This window comes from Chanos chanos, chromosome 8 (assembly GCF_902362185.1).
Source record: "Chanos chanos chromosome 8, fChaCha1.1, whole genome shotgun sequence".
Lineage (NCBI taxonomy): Eukaryota > Metazoa > Chordata > Actinopteri > Gonorynchiformes > Chanidae > Chanos > Chanos chanos.
In genome coordinates, this window is record NC_044502.1 from 5,487,829 (window position 1) to 5,510,837 (window position 23,009).

The 23,009-nt window shown below is 41.5% G+C and overlaps 1 protein-coding gene, 2 non-coding genes and 1 pseudogene across 3 annotated transcripts; 2 read left to right on the plus strand and 2 right to left on the minus strand.

Annotated features, from left to right (window-relative positions):
- The first annotated feature begins 2,689 nt into the window (after positions 1-2,689).
- casp20 (caspase 20, apoptosis-related cysteine peptidase) lies at positions 2,690-7,212 on the plus strand. The gene is made up of 7 exons (XM_030781809.1): positions 2,690-2,756; positions 5,139-5,457; positions 5,568-5,597; positions 5,711-5,736; positions 5,851-5,956; positions 6,357-6,849; positions 7,053-7,212. The coding sequence occupies exons 2-7, from the start codon at positions 5,163-5,165 to the stop codon at positions 7,210-7,212; spliced, it is 1,110 nt and encodes a 369-aa protein (XP_030637669.1). The 5' UTR covers positions 2,690-2,756; positions 5,139-5,162.
- Positions 7,213-8,350: 1,138 nt separating this feature from the next.
- On the minus strand, positions 8,351-10,608 carry LOC115818439 (caspase-8-like; annotated as a pseudogene).
- A 969-nt stretch (positions 10,609-11,577) lies between these two features.
- trnar-acg (transfer RNA arginine (anticodon ACG)) lies at positions 11,578-11,650 on the minus strand. The gene has a single exon. It is a non-coding gene; the product is annotated as a tRNA-Arg (tRNA).
- Positions 11,651-13,178: 1,528 nt separating this feature from the next.
- On the plus strand, positions 13,179-13,250 carry trnap-ugg (transfer RNA proline (anticodon UGG)). The gene has a single exon. It is a non-coding gene; the product is annotated as a tRNA-Pro (tRNA).
- Positions 13,251-23,009: the final 9,759 nt, after the last annotated feature.

The following is a 23,009-nucleotide window of genomic DNA, read 5'->3' on the forward strand; positions in this document are numbered from 1 at the left end:
ACTTGTCCGGGCCTTGAGTATGGAGGGAATTCATTCATTCACTCACAAAACTGGAGTGTTGTCCTACATTTGAAACACAGAACAGAAATAAAAAAAAAAAACATAGTAATTCATAAAGTCTGTTTTAACCAACAGATTTGGTATGTATAGGCCTATACTAGCCTAAAAGGTTGCGAAGGGTGTTTTCACGCTTAAAGGCACGAAGTTAAAGCCATGGATGTGAGAGTTTGCAGCCCTGGACATAGGCTGCACTCGACAGTTATTTATGTATTCATTTATTTAGTTCGTTTTTACTCCATTTTCCCTAAATAATACGTTTGTTATGCAACCGTGCAATTCAGAGCCGGTCCTGACCACCCTGGGGCTCTAAGCAAAATTCTGTGAAGGGGCCATCCTACCTGACCCATGAGCCATGCAAACCATTGACCACTGCCACACGGTCAGACCTGACACCCCAGTGCTCCCACTACAATCCTCCCACCTTTAAAACAGTTTGCTCCATCTGTCGGTCTAAGAATAATCAGACCTACACAGAACAGAATGAGGTATAAACAAACAATATTTATTAAACAGAATGTTTTCTAAAGAATCTTACGATGAGTGAATATTAACATCAGCATAAATAAGACGTTGTAGAAAATATAAAAAGTTGAAAATAATAAAATGTATCACTGAGCTTTGGCCCTGCTGCCCGGTAATCAGTCCTGTCCTCAGCATATTATACAATTAACTTTGGCTCTACGATGTAAACATACGCCTAGAGGCAATGGCTGCAGCTTTATGTCTCAAAATAGTCAAATGAAACCTGTACAGCCGTGTGACTAGCTTTGGCTGTACAATGTAAACATAAACCTGTAGGCTATGGCTGCAGCTATGTTTCTCACAAACAGTAAGATAAAGCCTACAGGGCTCTGTGGTTGACTTTGGTTCCTTTTAGCCTGGGCATCATTTTCAGCATCAGCATGGGCCCCGGGCCATTTGGACTGTCTGGAAGAAAATTGAGAAAGTGTGTCACGTAGTTAGTTAAGCGATCGTTTACGCAAATGCACTTCTGCCATACACTCTTACATGGTACTGAGTGCATAAAACATTTGAATGTTTGAATTGAAATCTTACCATCGAAATATTCCTCTTCTGCACTTTCTTGAGGCAAAATCATTCACGCTGTCATCATAGGACATGCGTTTCCCCATGTCATGATTTCATGCTCGTGATGGCCAAGACCATTCAAACGTCCCTGTGTAACCGAGCCTTTTCCTACCGCTCTCCCTTCCTCTGGAATGGTTTACCTACGGAAGTTAGAGAGGCAAACTCTCTCAATACTTTTAAAACAAGACTAAAGACTTATCTATTTTCTCGAACTTATGCATATTATAATTTTGATTTGACTTTGTTATAAACATGTAAAGCCCTTTGAGACTATAAATAGCGATACTGGGCTCTAAATAAATATTATTATTATTATTATCAGTATTATTATTATATGGAAGACCTCAGGGAGCTTTTGATGAGCTTTAATTCTGAGAAGCTTCTCTCTGCCGATGCTTCAGTCACTGGTAGGGTGACTGCTATTCTTAGGGCTATCGAAAGGTTAGAAACGAGGGTTTTTCTCACGGAGAAAGGAGAGTAGACGGCAGATCGGGTAAATTCTAAGTCTCGTGCGCCAGATCCATTCCACTGACGTCACAGTCACCTCTGAAAGTTAAGAGCGTTTTCAACTTCCATGCACTGAGCCTTTAAAGATCCTCGGGACATCCGAGAGGCAGTGCTGAGGTCCGGCAGCACTCCGTATTTGGAATTCACCCGGTGGAGTGTTTCAAATCTCTCATCCGTGGATTTCAAAGCAGAGTCGCAACCACAATGTTGAAGTAATCGACTTCAATTGTTGTTGTTTTTTCAGTGCATCAGTTATCTCATAGCTGAAATGCCTCTTGCTGTTTCTCAGTCTCTTCTCTTTCAGAACAGCCTCCACATTCATTTCTTCACAAATGCTTTTGGCTGTTGTCTGGGCCTCAGTGAATCAAGTTTCCCGCTATGTAGAGAGGGAAGCTTATGCATTTGATATTGAATTTACTGCTATGTCCGGCTGCATTAGGGCGGATTGGAGCAACTTGTTCACCTTGTTTGTCATTGTCAGAATCCCACACCATTTGGCACAGCAAATCAAGAAGTGGTAGGACCCAACTTCCTCTGTGGTGCAATTTTGAATCCCTGTAATGGTGTGACTGACCGTTGCTTCCGTGAGAGCGAAACCTAAAAGCTAGCTGACCATTTGTTTTTACCTGTCTGGGTTAAGGTCTCCATGGCAACCTGTCGCGTGTGGAGACAATTTCTGTAAGTAACCCAAATCGACTCTAGGAGCCGCTGAAGCACAGTGACGGCTGCGCCAGTAGCGTTTTCTGTCCAACTGCACGGCAGTTTTTGAAACAAAATGTTTAAGTCAGATTAAAACGTTAATCCACACATTAAACATAAAGTGGTATGTTCCCATAGATTGAACGGGTCTTGCTACTTAAACCTGGTGAACAAAACCGAAATGAGACACATGGAAGTTATTTTCTGGAAAACACAAAATGTTAACTAGGGCATGGCTGCATGATACAAGTTGGGCAAGTTTGGCCCGAGGGTGAAGTCTTCTTGAACATTTAGTAGTCTTCCGGTGAACGCACTGAGTTCGGATGCTGTGAATCCTGCTCGTATTTTTGAGGCAGAACAAACCAAATTGCATTTAACTTAGATCTACAACAGGAACTAAGGTATGTTAGAACGACTCTGTTAACGTTGAAATGACGGTTGTGTGTGGATTGTGTGTATGTGTGGATTATCCGCGAAACGCTAAACAGTGTTTGAGGAAACGTAACACGACTCTTGCATATGATACCTGTTTGGTTTCACTTTAACTTTGTCATAGTATAATAGAATATGATATTATTGTATTAAACACCATCCCGTACAAAGAAGCTGCAAGTTACAGAACATGCACAAATATGTCAGTTAAATGGTAAGATAGGCTAATACGTTGACAAAAGTTTCTTATATTACATTTATTTAGTGGTAGGACAACTCTGGCTACCTTATAATGTGTTATATTATAATGTGAGCTAATTAGAGAAAAGAAACGTATGGTAACTTAGTTCACATTGTAATATTTGATTAGGAATGTGCGTTTAATAACAGTATCAGGCTGCTGCCCTCAATAGATCTCGGTCGTCGAATTCGAAACTATGCTCCTTTTTAGCCGAAAACTCACAGGGTAGGTTACTTCGTTAGCGACGGAGGTAGTACATAGTCATGAGTGAAACAGTGGCAATGAAATATCACGAACTTGGCAAAGTTGGATAGAATTTTGAGCTCGGAACATATTTGTATAAGCATATTTATCACACATAATTTTCCCTCCAGAGTTCGGTAAACCCCGCCCCGTAAGGCAGCGATGTAACGTGGGCCTCTTGCTAACCCTCTTTGAAAAGTCATTACGAATTCAGTTATGACCACTGATGTAACGTGTTTAGATAAAGGTATCATAAAGATTTAGCAACACTCAACGCTTACCTTACTTTCTTATTCTACCTGTGTACACCTGGGGTGGGGAGGTCTTCAGTCTGTAGTGCTGTTTTCCTGACCTCGCGAATACTGGCTGTCACTTATTTAGGTTAAGATCGGGTTACTGGTTTAATTATGAATGTCCCCTGACCCAATTGTATCTCACAAATTTATGGAACCCGAGGAGTACAGGCAGAGGTGGCAAAAGTACACACATTCTTTACTCAAGTAGAGGTACAGATATTTGTGCAAAAAATAAGACTTTGGTAAAAGTAGAGGTACTGATTGAACGTCTTTACTCGAGTAAAATGAGTATAAGCGATTTATAGGGCGATGAGGGGGGACGCCTTCCCCCTTGTTAGCAAAATGACCAATGTGAACCTGCCATCCCCTTACGTACCCTATAGAGTCGTGTCAGTGACCATTGGGCCATCCCCCATGTTAAGAAAAAACAAACCGCATTCTGAGTAAAAGTGAGAAAGCATTGGCTCTGAAATGTACTCAAAGTATAAAAGTAAAAAGTAGTCCTTTGAAGGACATTTCTACCGACTGTTTCTGTGCAAAGTTAACTGAAAGTCACGTCATATTAATATAATTCATATTAATGTAATTGCTAACAAGGGGGATTGCATCCCCCCTCATCGCCCTATTAATCGCTTATACTGCTTTTACTCGAGTAAAGACGTTCAATCAGTACTTCTACTTTTACCAGAGTTTTTTTTTTTTTTTTTTATTTTACACAAGCATCTGTACTTCTACTTGAGTAAAGAATGTGTGTACTTTTGCCATCTCTGCCTGTATTCCATACATCTGAAAAATGATTCGCGGTAGTGTTATTTTTGACGTTTCTGTTCTCCGTCGCTTGGTTGTAAGGTTACCAATCAAGCCTGTCAAGAAAAATAATGCATGGCTTGCACTTTCTATTTCGTAAGGAGGAACTTCTACATGTTTCTACCTTACATCAGCCTCGGGTTCCATAAATTTGTGAGATACAATTGGGTCAGGGGACATTCATAATTAAACCAGTAACCCGATCTTAACCCAAATAAGTGACAGCCAGTATGCGCGAAAAATCAAGAAAAATAAATACTCGAGAAAAGTACAGATACCCGAAAACTCTACTTGAGTACAGCAATGAAGTATTTGTACTTCCTTACTTCCCACTTCTGAGTTCAGACCGCATGTGAATTGTTGGTTGTGACAACTTACTGCATTTAAAATTTTAAGATTTTCCCCGGGTCAGCAAAATATTCCCTGTCTCATCAACCGGAACATCGCTTCAGTTGTCTGCCCGCTCATGTACCACTGTGGAGAAGGATGATTATTTGGGAAAAATACAAATGCCATCCTATAACGCCGCATCGAAAAACATTCACCATATTAATTTAATATTAATCACGGTGATTTGAATAAGAATCATAAAGGACTTACTGAAACATAATTATGCAAATGAACATTTTTTCCCATGAAATGTGAACAAATGTCATCTCCTATTTTATACACTGATCATGTGTATCTCTATTTGTATATCTCTGTTGTATGTTACTGTCCCCCTAACCCCTTTTAAAAGATCCTTTTCAAAAATGTCTTTTTAGGATTTAGTCTTTCTAAGGTGAAACATGGAGATTCTGCGCGACAACAAGACCGCCCTCATCGAAATTCTGTCCACTGATGCAGAGTTTCTCCTACAGCACGTGGACAAGAAAAAGCTGCTAACTCCCCGAGAATACAGGAACCTGAAAAGCAATAGTGCGAATGGCGAGAAAACTGCTATTGACTTATTGGACAAACTGAGGGGGAAGGGGCCAGACTCCTGCTGTGAGTTTGTCAACTTGCTGAAAGAGGACGAGATACAGGACACCTTTCCAGAATTAAAACGAGTTTTATCTGCTCAGCCTCCGACCGCCACGCCGGGTAATGCCACCTGTTACGCTCTCAGTGCTGCTAGTCGCTGAGATTTGGACTATGATCGAATTTTTGCCTGGATCTCTTTGTTTGTGTAACCTTTCTGTTCTCTTTCACAGAGCCTCAAGGCCCTAGCAATACTAACCAAGGTAAAGCCATCTAATTACCCTCACAGTTTTGGAAGATACTGAGATTTTGGATAGAAATGAAGTATAAATCTCTCTGTGACACGTAACCTGTTCATTTTTGTTCTACTCTACAGCGATTCGAGCAGCAAGACCCAATGAGGTGAGAGATTAACCAAACACTTTTTAAACCATTGTCTCATCAATCAGGATCTTACAGAAACCCACTAAATCCATCACTCATGGGTCTTAGCTAAGTATTGCAACTGTTTTCCAGGAATACAGCATAACTAATGAACCACGAGGTTACTGTCTCATCTTCAACAACATAGACTTCACCGCATCCAAGCTGTCACGAAGGAACGGATCCGACAGTGATGCTGGTATAACACTCTCTCTCTCTCTCTCTCTCTCTCTCTCTCTCTGACTCTCTCTCTCTCTCTCTCACACACACACACACACACACACTCTCACCCACTCCCTCTCTATCTCTTTTTTGTAAATATGCACACCGTCTGAATGAAGTGCTTAGTATATAGTTATAAACCATACATTGTAATTTCCCCATTGAGCTAAGAGAAAAATGAACGTTTCAAGATTGTGTTGGGAGAGTGTGTTTTATAACATAACCATATTTCCAGACACTGTGTCATATATGGCACCAAACTGTAGAGCACAGCGGTGCTGAAACTAACATCGCTGCTGCCATTCAATACAAGTCTTTGGTTCTGATGGTATAGCGTCTTCTTTTGTATGCTGTTATTCATTTGAATGCCTTCTTAGATGCTCTGGAGAACGTTTTTAAGTGGCTTGGATTCCGTGTGGAGAAGCGTCGGAATCTGACTGCTGCGGAAATGCAGGACACAATAAAGGAGTTCAGGACAAAGCCCGACCACGGAGACTGCTTCGTGTGCTGCGTACTCAGCCACGGCAACCAAGACGGGATTTTTGGGGCCGACGGAGATCTGGTCCGGATGGAGAACATCCTCGATCCGTTTGATGCGAGCCAATGCCCAGGGCTGGCCAATAAGCCCAAACTGTTCTTCATACAGGCTTGTCGTGGAAACCAGCACCAAGACATCGCCCAAGTCTCCTCCGACGGCCCTGAGGACTCAGAGGAGATTGAGTCTGATCATCAGATAACCACCATTGCGGCGAAATCAGACTTCCTTGTTGCCATGGCAACTGTCAACAACCATTATTCCTACAGACACTTCCGTGAGGGGTCTTGGTTCATTCAGTCTCTTTGCACGCAGCTGAGAGAGGGCTGTCCCAAGTGAGTGCCAATATATTGCTTACATATACTGATATTAAATATACCAATATATTTCTCAGGGGGGTAAAGATTAGCTAGTGAAAGAAAGTTAGAGTTGTATAGATAAAACCCTCATTGTCGTACAGCACTGCAGGGTGGGCTTTTTTCTTCAGTTGACGCATTTGGATACCCGCTAATACCACGTTTCTCTCTTTTCTCCCCAGCGAGGAGGATATCCTTAGCATCTCTGTCCGCGTCATTAATGAGGTCAGCGAGCGCGAGGCGAAACTGAAGGGACAAACAGTCAAACAAACACCTGAACCGAGATTCACCCTGAGAAAGAAAGTGTTTCTCCGCGTGCCTGCCAAAAGCCGCCCCCTCTGAGCGTGGAACCCACTTCCTGTGGGTGTCCAACGCCGGGACCTCAGTTTCTACTGAACTCATGGCATCTAAGCGAATGCCATACTTACATATCAAAGCACTCAGGGATTCACGTGAGAACAAAAAAAATCCATTTTGTAACGTTTATCCGTACTGAAAGGGAAACAAAAACATAAGATTTCAAACATGAATATATTTGCCATTTCATGCCTAACTGCTTAAATACTTAAAGCGATCAATAGTTTTTGTTTGTTTGTCTGTTTGTTTGGTTGGTTGGTTGGTTGGGTTTTTTTTTTTTGTTAATACAAGGAATAATGAGCCACTGTATCCATTTTTTTCTTAATCACTTCACAGGTGAATGTTTGTATTGCCTGATTCTGGGTCAGTTTAGTTTTGTTTTTTTACGTGTTTGCTTTGATAGAAGCCTTTTACCAAATACTGATGTAATTAGGATGCAATAACGAATTAATTCAAAGGTGTGTGCTGGCGTGTGTGGAGAGAAAACACAGTGTTTACAACATATATTAAAATGTCTTCCCTGTCTAACATGATATAGGTATAATTTTCACTGAGTTGGAACTGGGAACTTTTCTTTCTCTTTATTGAGATATTCATTGATGTGTAAACAATAGAAAGTTAACTAATCACTGCTGTACTTCACTGCTATATTTCAAATATGATTAAAAAACTTAAAGACATGCTTCAGTTTCACTGTACACGTTCATTTCACAAGTGTCGTAATTTCACGAGAAGCTTATTTCATAAGACCTTCCCAGTAACATTTCTTTTTAATGGTTAAACTTCCTTCTCAGTGGCTATGCTACGGATAAGCATTTTCTCAAAACTACTGACTCTGCAATATGGAACATTATGGGACCACAATGCTGTGATACTATGAAATCAACATGTTGCAAAGTCTTCATACTGTTCAAATCTCTCATATGTGCTTTGTTTGCACGTACACACACACACACACACACACACACACACACACATTATTCCAGTTCTGTGGGGATACAGTATATTAACATGTCTTGGTCTTTTGATGTTATTGTCCCTGAGACTTCGGTAACGGAACACTGATTCTATGTGGATCCACCAATCACAATAGCTTTTTTTTTGTTCCTTAGCCAATCAGGTTTCAGTCCATGGGAAGAACCAGCCTTTTGGTAAGAGCATAATGAGGTTCAGGCATCTGTGTCTCCTGAACTCACCGGTGCTCACTTTGCCATTCACTCTAGTCAACATGGTCAATATGTCTTCCTTCCTGACAGAGTAAAACATCAAAACATCATCACAGAGCTGAAAACTCAGAGAAAAAGTAGGTTTAAAGGAAAAAAATGTTTACGTTCATGAAGACTGTACTGGTTTATGAGCTTCACGGTTTTGTTTCTGAAGCAAACAGCTTAAATCCACCGCCTGAATGTTTCAAAGACTTTGACTGAAAATCCGTTGGCTGACCAGCGCTTTCCCTGTGACTGCCACTTACTAGACGCAGCCCAGCTCAAGCTGTCCGCAGAGCTCCCGAGTATAGACAAAACCTTCTACGGCGTGGCGAAAGCTTTGGTAGTCCTGAACCGTTGCCACGCCGATCGGAAAATCTGCCATAGCCGGGATACTGATGACGGTAGTTATACTGCGGGTACCAACCGTGGGCTGGTCACTGTCGTTGCATTCATCTGTTTGCACCAGAATAACCCTCAGCAGCTCTCCGCCCTGACTGCCCTCAAAAAAGGAAGAGCTTGGGCTTCTGTGCCAGGGTTTGACAGGAGGCGAAGGGGTGAGTGAGTTCACTGATTGGTCCCTGTGAACCGTCCACTCCCAGGACGTTACCCATATCACCGTGGGACGAGACGCAGCAAGCAAAAGCATCAAAGTCAGCGTGGTTTTTGCTCGCAGATTCATTCAGTATATTCAACGTTTCCTGCCCAGTTAAGTCCTTACATACAGATACTTTAAAATGCATTTTGCCGAAGATTTTTTGGAGGTACTCTGAAGTGAGTGAGACAGAGAAAGTGAGGTAGAGAGAGACAGAGAGAGAGAGAGAGAGAGAGAGAGGGAGAAGGATTTGTTCAAAGCCTCTTTAACATCCATAAACTCATATTCAAATTAGAGCAAAACAGCCAGTCAAAATCAAAGCAGAAACACTGAAATACCTTCATCCTTCTCTGTCCCCTTCCGGCTGCGGAGAGTTCTGTGAGATTGAAACTCATAGTTGTTCGATGATGACACAGTGTCCAACAGGGCGGCGACTCATGGGATAGCAGCCCTCCTCCTGAGAAGATGCACAGTGAAACTGTTTAGTTTCCACTTTTTAAGATCGTAGCTGTTAACCTGAACTCCCAACCTCTGAAAAGACTCCTGCTGTTCTCAATCTTTCACACACACACACACACACACACCTTTCCTACTTAAATGGACATACTTACAACACACTAAATAAAAATAATAATTTTATGCAAAAATGTAATACTTTTATATACAGTGATGGGATCAGCGAGAAAGGAGATTTAAGAGAAATATCAAGTGTATTTGTTCATGGCAAGTAGCAGTTTGAGTCTAAATGTTGTGTATTTGCCTGTGTGTATGGTTAATTGGGGAAAGAGAGAGAGAGAGCGAAAGAAAAATTTACTTCCTAAAGAGAAGCGGTCTCACTCCTGTCCTTTCTCACATCTGAACTGTTGCACTGTGCTGGCCTGCATTTTGTCACACTGATTCAAAACCTTCGACAATACATAAAGGTTGTCCTCTCCCAGTAACTCCTTCTTCTCCATCTCAGCCAGAGCATCTAGAAAGTTCTGAGGAGAACCAGAAAGGAACATGCACAAAGTGCATGAAACACCTTGAGACCAAGGCAAGTCCAAGCAGCAAAGCAGATCAGTTTTTCTAGCGTGGCACTTACTGACTGATTTCTAAACAGCTTTCATTGGAAGAAGAAGCGATCCCTAAATTGACACAGTGATTACAAATTCCAGCAGGTAGACGGAGGGATGACGAGTTCATTTTTAGAAGGTCCGCTGAGTTGTACGAATAACCCATAGGCAGATACGGTGCTATAGAGAGGCCAAGGATGTAAATAATCCACAGCATCCGCAGCACGACGAGGTGGGACGCTATCCAAAACTAAGCAACCAGCTTACACACAGCCAAAACAGTGACGACAGTCAAGGTGCCTAGGGTCCGGAGGAGATCAAAGCGTCGGATGGTGAAGAGCGGTTCTTCAAGGAAGAGCTGGCCAGCCATCAAAACCTTCTCGTCCAGACATTTGATAAGGTCGTTGCCGTCACTCACATGTTCCAGGAGCTTCGTGCTGATGTGCTCCAAGCATAAGAACTTGAGTGCCGCAGTTTCTTTAGAGTTCAGTTCTTCGTCTATATTGGCTACTTTAGGAAGATCCATAATCGATTAGCTACAGGGGTGGAATAAAAGAGAAAGCACCTGTGCGGACTGTATAATAGATCAGTGTAAATCTACATCGATTACCTGCTGCAGTTTTGTCAGTAGCACGGTTAATTTTTTAGTCTGCTTTTCATCTATCTATCCATCTATCTATCTGTCTATCTGTCTGTCTGTCTGTCTATCTATCTATCTATCTGTCTGTCTGTCTGTCTGTCTATCTATCTATCTATCTATCTATCACCCAGCAATCAAAAGATAACACGTGAAGTTGATAGGTAAAGTAGGCTACACCACTGTGAAATATAATGAAAAACTAAAAAAAAACACTTACTGAAAGACAATCAAACAGTTGGCAAGTTAATGTCTTCTACTGTAATGACACAACAAATTCTACCAAAATATTTACATTCCTGATCTGTTTTTGATCGATTTGTCAGAGCGCTTAGAGAAGTGTTGTAAATTAAGATGAATATTTTTGGATTTGTTTTTGTTTTTTTTTTTCTACCGCAACATTCAGAGCAGAGTGGTAACTGTACTCAATTCTTACCGACGAAAAATGAGGTGAAGAAAATCTTGCATAAATACGTTAAAATGCATTCGAGAGAAAACGTTTTCTTCATCCGGACACTTCTGTTTCACAAGTCAGAAATACGCGTGCGCTGCGCCGACTGCCGGATGAACCTGTTGTACCTTGGTGCATAAATTGAGCAATATGCAGCCTGAAGGTAAATGTAAGTATCTGTCATTGCACACACACACTGTGAATAGTGAGCAGTGAATTTGTCCTCTGCATTTAACCCATCCAACACACCAGTAGTGAACACACACACCAGACGCAGGAGCAGTGGGCAGCATTCCTTGCGCCCGGGGAGCATTGGGGTTAAGCGCCTTGCTCATGGGCACACAGCCATGGATGAGCCCGGCTTTCTAACCTTTTAGACCACTGCTGCCCTAAAAAACAGAAAAGGACGAGCCAGCCAGGAGTCGAACCCAGAATCTTCTGATCCGTAGTCAGACGCGTTATCCATTGCGCCACTGGCCCTGGCAGAAATGACGTAAATGTCGTTGAACAATGACGTGCAGACATACCTCGAGGTGACTTCGTCATAGACATGTAAAGTCTTTTGAGACTATTCATAGCGATATTGGGCTCTAAATAAACTTATATTATTATTGTTGTTCTTATTATTATTATTATAAGAATTAAAGGTCAAGGGGCTCAAACAAGACAGAGTTCTTGAGCTCTTGAAGACATTGCCCGTATGTTACGGGAAGGGGAAAATAGTGTCTGGAAATAGCAGTGGATTACAGCTGAAGACAGCCCTGCGTGATGAAAAAGGCTGTGGTTGTGTGAAGGTATAAGCAAAAATCAATGAAAACGACGAAATACGGAGTACAGATGGGGCTTGGGATGAATGCATTGATTGGGGTGAGATGTGCTCTGTCATTTGGAGGTACTTTTCATCAAAAACTTTTGATCTTGAATAATAAATATTTTGCAACCGCAGCTGTCGCGGCAATTTAAGCAATTTATATTATCACCTCGATTCTACAAATACTGTGCACCTGTAACTTCCACAGATTTTCCAACAGCTTCGTGATCAAGAAAGAAATATATGTAGGTCCATACAGTCCTTATACAGGGTCATTACTGAATGTTAGAACTAATGTGATATTTTACCACCCAAATTAAAATAATTTAGAACACAAAACAAAGGAATAAATAAAAATAATTGTTTATATCATATGTGAAAATATCTTGCTTACTGAATATGAAATCTACAACCAAGTAATGTGTGAAGTGCTTTGTCTCTGTAATTAGATGTTTGTATACATGTAAACAACAGGCTGCACTCGTGGACCAGTAGTTATTTATTTATTTATGTATTTATTTAAATAATGCATTTTCTTTCATATGATCTTTGCTATAATATTCATTAATACTCATAATAGTGCCCCAGGAAGAAGCCTCATCTAAGTTTGATCTGGTATGATGAATGAATGCTTAAACAGATACATGAATAAAGACTGATTCAATCCTTAACAAAGAGCTTTGAACAGATACTTAGTCGTGTCAAAGACTCTGACACCTGGCCACTTTGTTGGCTCATTTCTCCAAATGGCATCTAATAGAGAGAAGGCAGAAGGGAGGAGCCTGAAAATATTGACTCTTTCACTACACCTTGGCCTTCCTGCATGACACAGAACAATACTAATTCTAATATTCCAAAGTCAATCATCAACTGATGGTTGCATGTAAACAAAGCAGATTTGCGCATGAATGTTGTTATTGCAGAAAGCTGCTGCTAGCAGCACTGTGAGTGTGCAGCGGCTAGCTTGCTGGTTACTATGCACAATCAGTCGTAGCTGCATTGTGAAGGAAATAATTGAGGCTACATCTGGTTTGGTGAATGCATGAAAAAGTAAGTGATTGAGCAAGGGTATACACTGATTAAATAAATGCCATCTGAATCAACATCTTGTTAGGAGAATTGGTGGAATAGCTATACGTCAGCGATTGTGACGTTAGCCAAAATTAGCCTAACCTCCCCGCCCGGGAGTCGTAGCGTGGCTCGTTGGTCTAGGGGTATGATTCTCGCTTTGGGTGCGAGAGGTCCCGGGTTCAAATCCCGGACGAGCCCTTTTACTTGGCCAGAGCTTGTTTTGGTGGATCACTGATCCCTTTGCTGGTCTGAAGTTAATGTGCATCATAGCACATTTCATAGATGCTCGAACAATTTACTGACAGACTCCTTACATGGACAAGTTTTTTTGTTTTTGGAATCAGAAGTTTTCTTTCATACAGCATTAGAAATAATACTTATTTTTCCGTGCCTAAACCTATATGACTAAACATTTTTTCAAAATTAGTCACTCTGTCCTATTTTCATTACCAATAGGATTCAGTAAAAAATATTGACACAGAAAGCATATTCCCACCATGTTTTATGTGTCGGTTTTCAGAAGTTTTTGAGCAGCTTACCTCTCTTTCTTAACATTGCTTCTGAGATAACACAGCAACATCACCAACTGACACACTTTCTGATTGTTGTAGCTGCCCTACCCTACATACTGCCCTACTGACCCCAAAAGTCTCCTCTATGAGGTGTGGAAGTAACAAAAATTAACTGATAAAAATGGAGGTGATGAAAATGCATGTGAATTGAGAAGCAGAGCAGTTAACATGGACGTGAAATGAAAAATAGAGTGATAAATTATCAAGTGATTTAACTTAAAGTTGATTTGATTAAAACAGTCGTGATATGATGAAAACAGAGACATGTTTCATAATTTTCATTTATCACTCATCATTTACAACACAAAATTGCCACAGGAAAGTACCCTCAAGGGTGGAAGTAACAAAAATTAGCCGATAATAATGGAGGTGATGAAAATGCATGTGAATTGAAAAACAGAGGGATAAAAATGTGTATAAACTGAAAAATAGAGTGATAAATCATCAGTTGATTTGATAAACATGGAGAAGGCAGAACTTTCCTTTTACCAGTTTACTGGCAGGTAAAGGTGAGTGAGTGTGTGGTCTACAAGAAACAAACACATGCAAGTTCCACAGAGAATAATCAGATTGCACATTCTATGTGATCATGACACTACATACTGTGGCTGACAATGAAATAAAATAGCAAATTCAAGGTAAGTAATGAACTACATATGCTCTGTCAAAGCAAGAACCGATATAACAATATCAGTGAAAAAATTAATAAACTACTCTTCAACATTTGGTTTTATAGTCTCCCTCCTTGAAATATGTTACATATTTTAACTATAAGGAAATGCCTTTATGGTCTCATAGGCTATTGATGGCACACTCAAAGGTTGGAAGGTTTTTCATTCAAGGTTATCTGATACATGTTAATAACACAAATAACGCTAAATCGGAAGCATGAACTCTCACAACAACATGTATGTTTAACCTTTCTTGGCAATCTAGGATAATTATGAAACACAGCAATTAAACAGGTTTAACAGGCAGAATGTAACGTCCACCTAAGGCAAACTTAACGAATTGCCTCTTAGAACGATCGGTTACAGTGCCGATATAACTACGTATGAAACACAAGGCAAGTAAAACCTACTTTTTGGTTCAAACACACAGGTAATCCAAGGGGGAATTAACTGCTCATTAAACTGGTAACTTTAATTTACTACAACTGTTTCCTGCTATTATCTTTTTCTTCTTCACTTCCCGTTTTTTTTTTTACTTGCTGGTCTACTGTAGGACTGAAATGAGTCAAAAAGTTAAAGCATTTATTGCCGTATGCACAGTTAAAACAACGATGTAAGAAATCACTCATGCGTAGAACGGATCGGGCGGTGTAGTAGAAGAGATTAAATTCTGCGCATGCACTGATTTGAGCGCACGTGCAGTACGGATCGTGCTTCCGGGTACGAATTGTAGTTTTACAAGGATTAACGGGCACTGATTGGCTTTGGCCACTCAATGAACACATGAGGGGGGGGGGGGGGGGGGGGTGGGGGGGGGGGGGGGGGGGGGGGGGGGGGGGGGGGGGGGGGGTTGATACGCTCATGCATATGACGTGATCGCAGGGGTCCACTCTCACTTCAAGAGTCAATTGAACAGCTTAAATAGTGGGGCTTCAAGTTGCTCGCTCGTGCCGATCTGTAACCAACTTCGCCAATTCTCCTATAACAGCAAAGAAAGGTAACATCAGCCGTTTCTTAGTCATTGTGTAATGGCAACTACCAAAAGATTTCAAATGTCTCCATAAATGTGCAAATGTAATGGTACTCCAGGGCGTTGTCGCTGACTGCGTCTCTGAACATGGCTTTTGCACCTGTTGATGATGTTAGTGTAATGCTTTTATAGATCAGCGCTAGAGGTCTGGCAAGCCATTCTTACATTGATTTATGACAGCATAATTCAAAATTATTTGGCCTTAAATACTCATAACTCCTGAATATAACTTTGTTAACGCTCAGATTTCATCTCGCATCCTTAATATTCATAATTCAGATATGAATGTATTTACCCAAGAATGATATTAATTACCGATATTAATATATGCGCGCGCAAAATTCCATATCTCCTGTGTGTAACTTTGTTGACGTACAGATTTCATCTTGCATCCTTAACTGTCATAACTCATATATGAATGTATGTACCCAATAATTATATTAATTATCGATATTAATATATGCGCGCGCAAAATTCCAGAGCAACATTCTTTTTATAAGCCTAGAGGCTAATATTTAATTATTAAACGTTACGTTAGAGTGCCAGTTTTTTTTTTTAATTTAATCCATTGGTTGCACCCCCGCCAATGATATCTTCTTATTTTTAGTAATCGTGCGAGCAGCGCGCAACTACACTGTTTGAGCGACTGACAGGCGCCAGGACGGCTACAACGATGGTGTGTCATCTACTTCAGTTCGTTTCGGCGTTCCTTGGATACATGGAGACTGAGGCAAACGAATTTGAGATGTGGCGAGACTACATGGGTTTAGCATATACAGTTACCGCCATGAAAGCGGCATTAGGAGCTCCCCAGGTGGATGCAGAAGGCGAAGTGAGCCGGGAAGGATTTGATGTTGGAGAGGGTGAACAACCGGTGCTACCCCGTCAAAGTGAGACGAAGATTTCTGCACTCCTCGCCGACTCGTCGACTTCTGCTCCTCGGAGCGAAGAATGTGCCGTGTCAAGACGTCGAGGTGCACGCGTTCCAAAGGAGCGAAGGCGAACCACCCGTCGCCTCACGACTCCAGAAACACGCTCTCGTTCATCTGCACAAGTGTGTTGCAGCCTCTGCAAACATAACGGTGAGTCGGAGGCTGTGTACACTTCTCACTGGTTGAAAGACCAGCGCGGCGAAATTCTCTGCCCGTACCTACGGCGGTATGTCTGCCCTCTATGCGGAGCTACTGGAGCCAAAGCGCACACCAGAAGGTTTTGCCCATTGGTCGACAGCACCTACTCTCCAGTGTACACTAGCAGTCCGCGCTAACTTATTTTCTCTTAATTTTATTTGATCTCTTCTCGGGAAGCCGTTAATAACTTGGGGTGGATGCACGCCTGAACTCTTGTCTGACATACGAGGACACCCCTTTGGACAGTGGAGGCACGGTAATTTTAAAAGTTTTGTGTTTGCGTTTTCTTAATAGTTTTATTTGTGTTGTGCCATAATAAGTGTTTCGCATACAGATGAAGCGTTGTCAAAAGGGTTTCCTATTTGTCTAAGTCTGTTACGTTGTGGCTCGTTATATATTCATTTACGCATGCATGTTTGCACTTGAATGTACCATCACTTGGTGTGTTTTTAATTTGCATATTTTTTGTCTTCACAATGGTGAGATGGTGTGTTTGAAGGTTTTTCAGCCTCAGCCGAGCAGGCTTGTACTCGGGTAGCTATTGGCTCGCTTTAAATTCGCTGAAGTTTTGAACGAATATTCCATGCCCCTGTTTTAAAGATTTTAATTGTTGCTTTGTTCAAGAGCATTCAACGTTTTGTGGTAAAAATGTTAAAAAGGATTTTTACTTAAAAAAATAATTGTGTATGTAACACTTAAACCTTTCTGGGTGGTTCTGATTACTTTTTATATTAACCAGCTGTTTTTGCATGCGTTTGTATATTTAAAAAATGTTATTACCAGTGTTTCCCTGTGTTTTGTGAGTGTGTTTTAAAATCTCAAGCAATGAAAGCAATGCAACTGTGGGAGGAAAGATTTATACTTCTTTTAGTACAAATACATAGCCATATTCGTAATAGTACATGGGTCGTTGACATGTTTGCTCATCACACCCAGTCATAAATTAGACCCTCTTCCACACAACCAACCAGGCAACTTTTGTGCATGTCACTGTTAAGGTAGTTATAGTTTCCCTCTAAGCTTTTGCTTGTCTGGGATGTCTCAGAATCAGTGGCGGTTCTAGGTTGTATGGCGCCCTGGGCGAGCCTTCAGCGGGACAGGAATGTATTTTCAACATCTAGGGTAGCCTAGTTTAGATGAAATTACAAAGAAACTGCTTTACAGTCAAATTATCTCTGTTGGTGATTCCGCTTTTCCAACTCAACAAAATACATTGCACAGCCAGTGTACAACAAAATATAATGTGCAGCCAGTGTGATTGGCAGGTGGTGCAGAGTGACACCATAACCGGGAGTCAAACATTAATCCTAAAATAATGTGGACTGGACTGGCTATGAGCTCCCTTGCTTACGAACGAGAACGTGTTGCTGCTTATTCTTGTCCAGAGTTTATATGGATCAGCTAAAGAAAGGCAGATGACACCCCCTTCCCAACATAGAAATATATCTACCTGCACAAATCAACGAGACTTTAGAAGCGAGCTAGGTTACTGCTGTCATGGTTAACTTCTCTCTCTCTGCCTTTTGGTGTAACATTGACGTTGTTGATTAGCATAGATATTCTGAGAGCCAAAAGTCCGGCTTCCAGTGCCCCAGGTGCGTACTGGTCTTATATTATTCTTGAGGATTTTGCACAAACCAGAAAAAAAATGCAAATGCAATGTCTGTGAAGCTATATATTCACAGTATTATGAATGAATTGTGGTTTGTGTTGTTGCATTTCATAGTGTGACCAATTTTACTAATTGCATTAGTACTGTACAAGGTTGGAGGTGCACCATTTGGTAGATTCTCCCTGCTCCCCCTACCTCAGGCTTCCAGCAGGGAGACCTGAGGTCAACCAAACCCCCCCCCCAAACTATTTCTGACTGGAAGACCTTCCCAGACAGTAGCCTACCTAACTCACAAACTAGAATCAAGGAGCCCACTCCCACATCTGAATTTTTTTTGTGCGGGTGCCCCAGCGAGATGCCGCCCTGGGTGGCTGCCCCGTGTCGCCCATGCCTAAGTCCCCCCCTGCTGAGAATCCAATACCTAACTATAATTTAAAATCATCTCCTTCATATAAGTTCTTCTTCCTTCCTTTTTTTTTTTTTTTTTTGAACTTCAGTGTAAATGAAGTATTCCAGTACTTTGTGATCACCTACCTACCTGATCCCACAACCCGCAAATCACCAGGCTCTTCATTAGTGGAACCAAGTGCAGTTGTGCTGGGGTAGGATTTAAACAGTGCAGTTTTGCTGGGTATGTCAGAAAGCGGGTCTAGTGAAAACCTTTATTTTTCAATTCATGTGCATTTTCATCACCTCCATCATTATCGGTTAATGTTTGTTACTTCCACCCTTGAGGCTACTTTCCTTAATGATAAATGTCAATTTTGCTTCATTAAAAAATTCACAGTTATTTCAGCTATTAGATTAGATTAGATTCAATTCAACTTTATTGTCATTGTGCAGAGCACAGGTACTAGGCCAATGAAATGCAGTAACATCTAATCAGGAGTGCAAAGCACAGTATTATTTACAGATAAGTGCAGGTATAAGTGAATTCTACAGCATAAGTGATGCTATATCTTACAGTATGTACAGCATTATAGACAGTGGTGAGCAATATATACAGATTAATATATATGTATAATATGTTAATTATGTGATGCATTCTGCGATGGACTGGTGACCTGTCCAGGGTGTTTCCCCGCCTTTCGCCCTATGAGCGCTGGGATAGGCTCCAGCACCCCCCGCGACCCTAATCAGGATAAGCGGCTTAGATAATGAGTGAGAGAGTGTTATTCATTGACGTGAAGCTGACAGAGCGGGAAAGGGGAGTGTATATGTATGAGTTATACATACATAATAGACAAAAATATTTACAATAGGTTGTATGTACAGTATAAATAGGGCAATCTGAACAACATGAGAGGTTCAGCCAGTGCAAAAAAAACAGTGCATATAAAAGTACAGAGACAGTGCAGTAATGAGTGCAAATAAAGCTTAGCGCTGTGGTGTGGAGATCAGCAGGGTCGCAGCCTCATGAAAGAAGCTCTTCCTGAGCCGGCTGGTGCGGGAGTGGAGGCTCTTGTAATGCCTGCCAGATGGGAGGAGAGTAAAAAGTCCGTAGTTATGAGAAAAGGTCAATCAAAGTGGGAGAACAGAACTACAAGAATTACAGATTGAATCGACAGAGATCAAGAATCCACCCTTTAGCACCTTTATTTGTTTCTTCGATAAGATTTGGCCAGGTTTCTTTTCCTATAAGAGAGTTGAAAGTGACTCAGAGGAGTTGACAGAGTTCCCCACCCTTAAAAGAGAGGATAGTAGCGTTTCATGGTGAGCCACGCATTTGAAGTGAACTTGGAAACAGTTGGAGTCACCATGGTGCTATAGCTCGAGTTGTTCCCATTGACGACATTAAGTCGAAATATCACAAATACACCATTGTAGAGTACCGCTTTGGGTCATCTATTGAATCAATAGTTCCCCTACTACCCCTTTACCTTAGCAGACAAGCAAGATCCATCCACTACCTACCAGATAAGAGCCCTTAGCAGTACCTGCTCTACCAAGGTGAGTTCAGGTGCCATAAGCTCTTACTTGGACACTGTAAAGAGCATTGCCAAGCAGAGTGGGAAGTCTTTCATCAACGTTCCTGTGTGAAGAACTCTCAGATTTCAAACTCATTGACACCTGCTGATGTGAGTGAAGACAGTGATTACGGAGATGAATATGATCATGCAGAGCACAGCCCTGCTAGATATCCAGACACTTTGAAGGCAGGAAAGCCTATTAACCATGTTTCTCGAGATACAAGTCCCACGCTCAACGTCAGAATGCAGAGTGAGTGTGAACAACCAAAGCATAACGCTGAACTTTCCGGTGTTGCAAGCTCAGTTGACTTCAATCCACCTGAGGTGCAGAGAGTCACTGTGGAGCACATACTCAAGAGTGAAACAACGGCAACAGTCCCCCCCCATTCTTTAGTTAAGCTCCGCACTTCCTCTGGCAGAAGTCCACTGCCCAAAAATGAAACAGAGTATGACACCTGATGTAGCAATGTTGAATGACTTCTCGATGATCCTTCCTTGTCTGATTTGCACAGAGTCCGCAGGATCATGAAGAGTCTTCTACCTCCAGCTACAGATGTCATTAAACCTTTAGCGTCTCATGCCTTTCTACAAGCTTATCTTGAAATGCTTGATTCAGCTTTTAGTACAGTTGAAGAGTTGTTTGTAAAGTTCACGAACGCGTTCCAAATTGATGGTGAGAAGGCGTCAGCCTGTCTCAGCAGACTGCAAACAGCCTTGAACAAGGCAGTCTTGAGAGGTGGTCTTTCCCAGTCTGAGGCAGGCCACCATCTTATTCAACAGTTTTGCAGAGGCTGCTTGGATGATACCTTATTACTGAGCTTCATCTTGAGTCAAAGAAAGCTGACCCACCTCAATTTCAAGATTTGTAGCTTTCGTTTAGAACCAGAGAAAAGAAGAGTGCACTGAAATTGTCACGCATGAAACAACACCTTGGTGCTTCAAAGCAGAAAGCGCATTTCCCACCTCAGTCTGCACCTGCATGTCACAAAGATACTGCCTTTGCAGAAGATTATTTGACTGTCTCAAAGCTTTAACTGAAACAGCAGATATGAAAAAAAAACAACAACAGATAGCTGAACTCAAAAATCAGCTTGCTTCTCTGAAGCCCTCAAAGCTGAAAAACAGCAAATCAAATCAAGGCAGGCCACATTTGTCCTTGACCTCAGAACCTGTGTAAAGGGAAATTTGGGGTCTCCTTATGGAAAGTTGGTAAGTCTCAGAGATAACAAACTTCAGATGCGATGAATCATTTACCTTTATTCCAATAGCATGATCACGGGAGAGTACACTCCAATCAATTGGGAGCGCAGTCTCTCCGAACAGAGAGAATTACAGAGTATTTGTACAGTGATGCAAACAACTTTAGAGGTGGCGCGATGAGGGAGCAGGACCAGTCCATTCAGCCCCCGAACTTCAACACATCATGTTACTAAAGGAAAACTGCAGAGTTAGCCCAAAATGCTCCCTAATAACTTCCCTTTGTCTGACATATGATTTTATCTTTAATACAGACACAATTTTAGACTGTGACAGATGGTCACAGCCTAACATCCCTTTAACAGTTTCACTTGTGTAATCTAAGATACTTTCACCCAAGGTTACAGACAGTTCAAGCACTGACCAATACTCTGGATTACATAGAGGTTACAACAGATCAATAATACTTCTTTTGGGCTTGCAGACACATTCCTACACACTCAACCATCGCATTCTCGCATAACTTCCTCGTTGTTATTTTTCATTGTTCAACCAATATGATATTTAGTATTGCAGCTTAAGACTTGGTTACACAGAGTATATGTTCAGGCAGTGTTAATGCTTGAATATTTTCCACACCTGTTGCACAGCAGCTGAGACATGATAAGAGCCACACTAAGCATTCTAAACCATGCCCTGGATACTCTTTCAAGTGTGGAGAAGATGGGTATATTGCCACCACATGTGATAACCTTCCTAACTCGACACTAGTTGAGACAAAGAGAGCATCACTGTGCTTAAAACAACAAGAATGAGGGAGAGAAAACGGTCAGACTGATTCAGCCTCTTTAAAACGAGTATGAGTTCCGGTTGCGGGAACAAACAGGAACTTATGAACCACGCAACCATCCCAATAAGAAACAGTCAATAGTGCATTGTAGATCCCTCCAACTCTCCCAGTCATATCTTAAAAGACTGGTAGGATCAAAGTACACTGCGCAAGTTAAGATTGCTGGAGTGAACTGTAACTGTCCTCTAGATACAGCAACACAGGTGAGCACCATCCCCTTGTCATTCTACCACACTTGTTTGCCAGATCAAAAAATTAAGCCTTTGAACCATTTGTTTGAAGTAAGTGGAGCCAATGGTCAGCCAGTCCCATACGAAGGATATGTTGAAGTCTCTATTACTTTCCCAAAAGACATTGCTGGGCCTGATGTTTAAATTTCCACACTAGCTTTAGTTGTTCCTGATTTCAAGTCTTGATTGGAACCAACGCCCTTGATTCTCTGTATGTTCGATGCTCTGACTCAGATACATTTGAACGCCATTCACCATGTTATGGATACAGTACTGTTCTTAAAACTCTTGAGATACAACATAGACAAAACAGAGACCGTTCTCTTGGAGAGGTGAGACTGCAAAGCAAAGGAACAACCGTAGTTCCAGCCCAACAAACAGTTACGGTCTGTGGATTAGCAAACACAAATTGCCTTCATATCGACAAGTGTATTCTTTTGGTGACTCCATCCAAATCTTCTCTTCCCAGGAGTGTCTTTTTGTCAAGATCTGTGGTCTGCATCCCACCCACAAGGCCACAACAGTTGTCAGTCCTATAATGAGTTGATCCATGATGTGATACTTCAGCCCTATTCCATTGCTGCTGAAATAAATGCCATTGAGAGTATCATTTCTCAGAGATGTAATGTGAATTCCATGACTTCCAGCCAATCTAACTCAAGACCGACCATTAGTTTCAACTTTGAGAATTCTCC

What these genes read in the sequence shown, in the direction of transcription:
- casp20 (XM_030781809.1), top strand. Translation starts at nt 5,163, where the DNA reads ATGGAGATTCTGCGCGACAACAAGACCGCCCTCATCGAAATTCTGTCC. An exon ending in CCCTAGCAATACTAACCAAG is followed by an intron (nt 5,598 to 5,710) that starts GTAAAGCCATCT and finishes TCTACTCTACAG; the next exon opens with CGATTCGAGCAGCAAGACCC. An exon ending in CGGATCCGACAGTGATGCTG is followed by an intron (nt 5,957 to 6,356) that starts GTATAACACTCT and finishes ATGCCTTCTTAG; the next exon opens with ATGCTCTGGAGAACGTTTTT.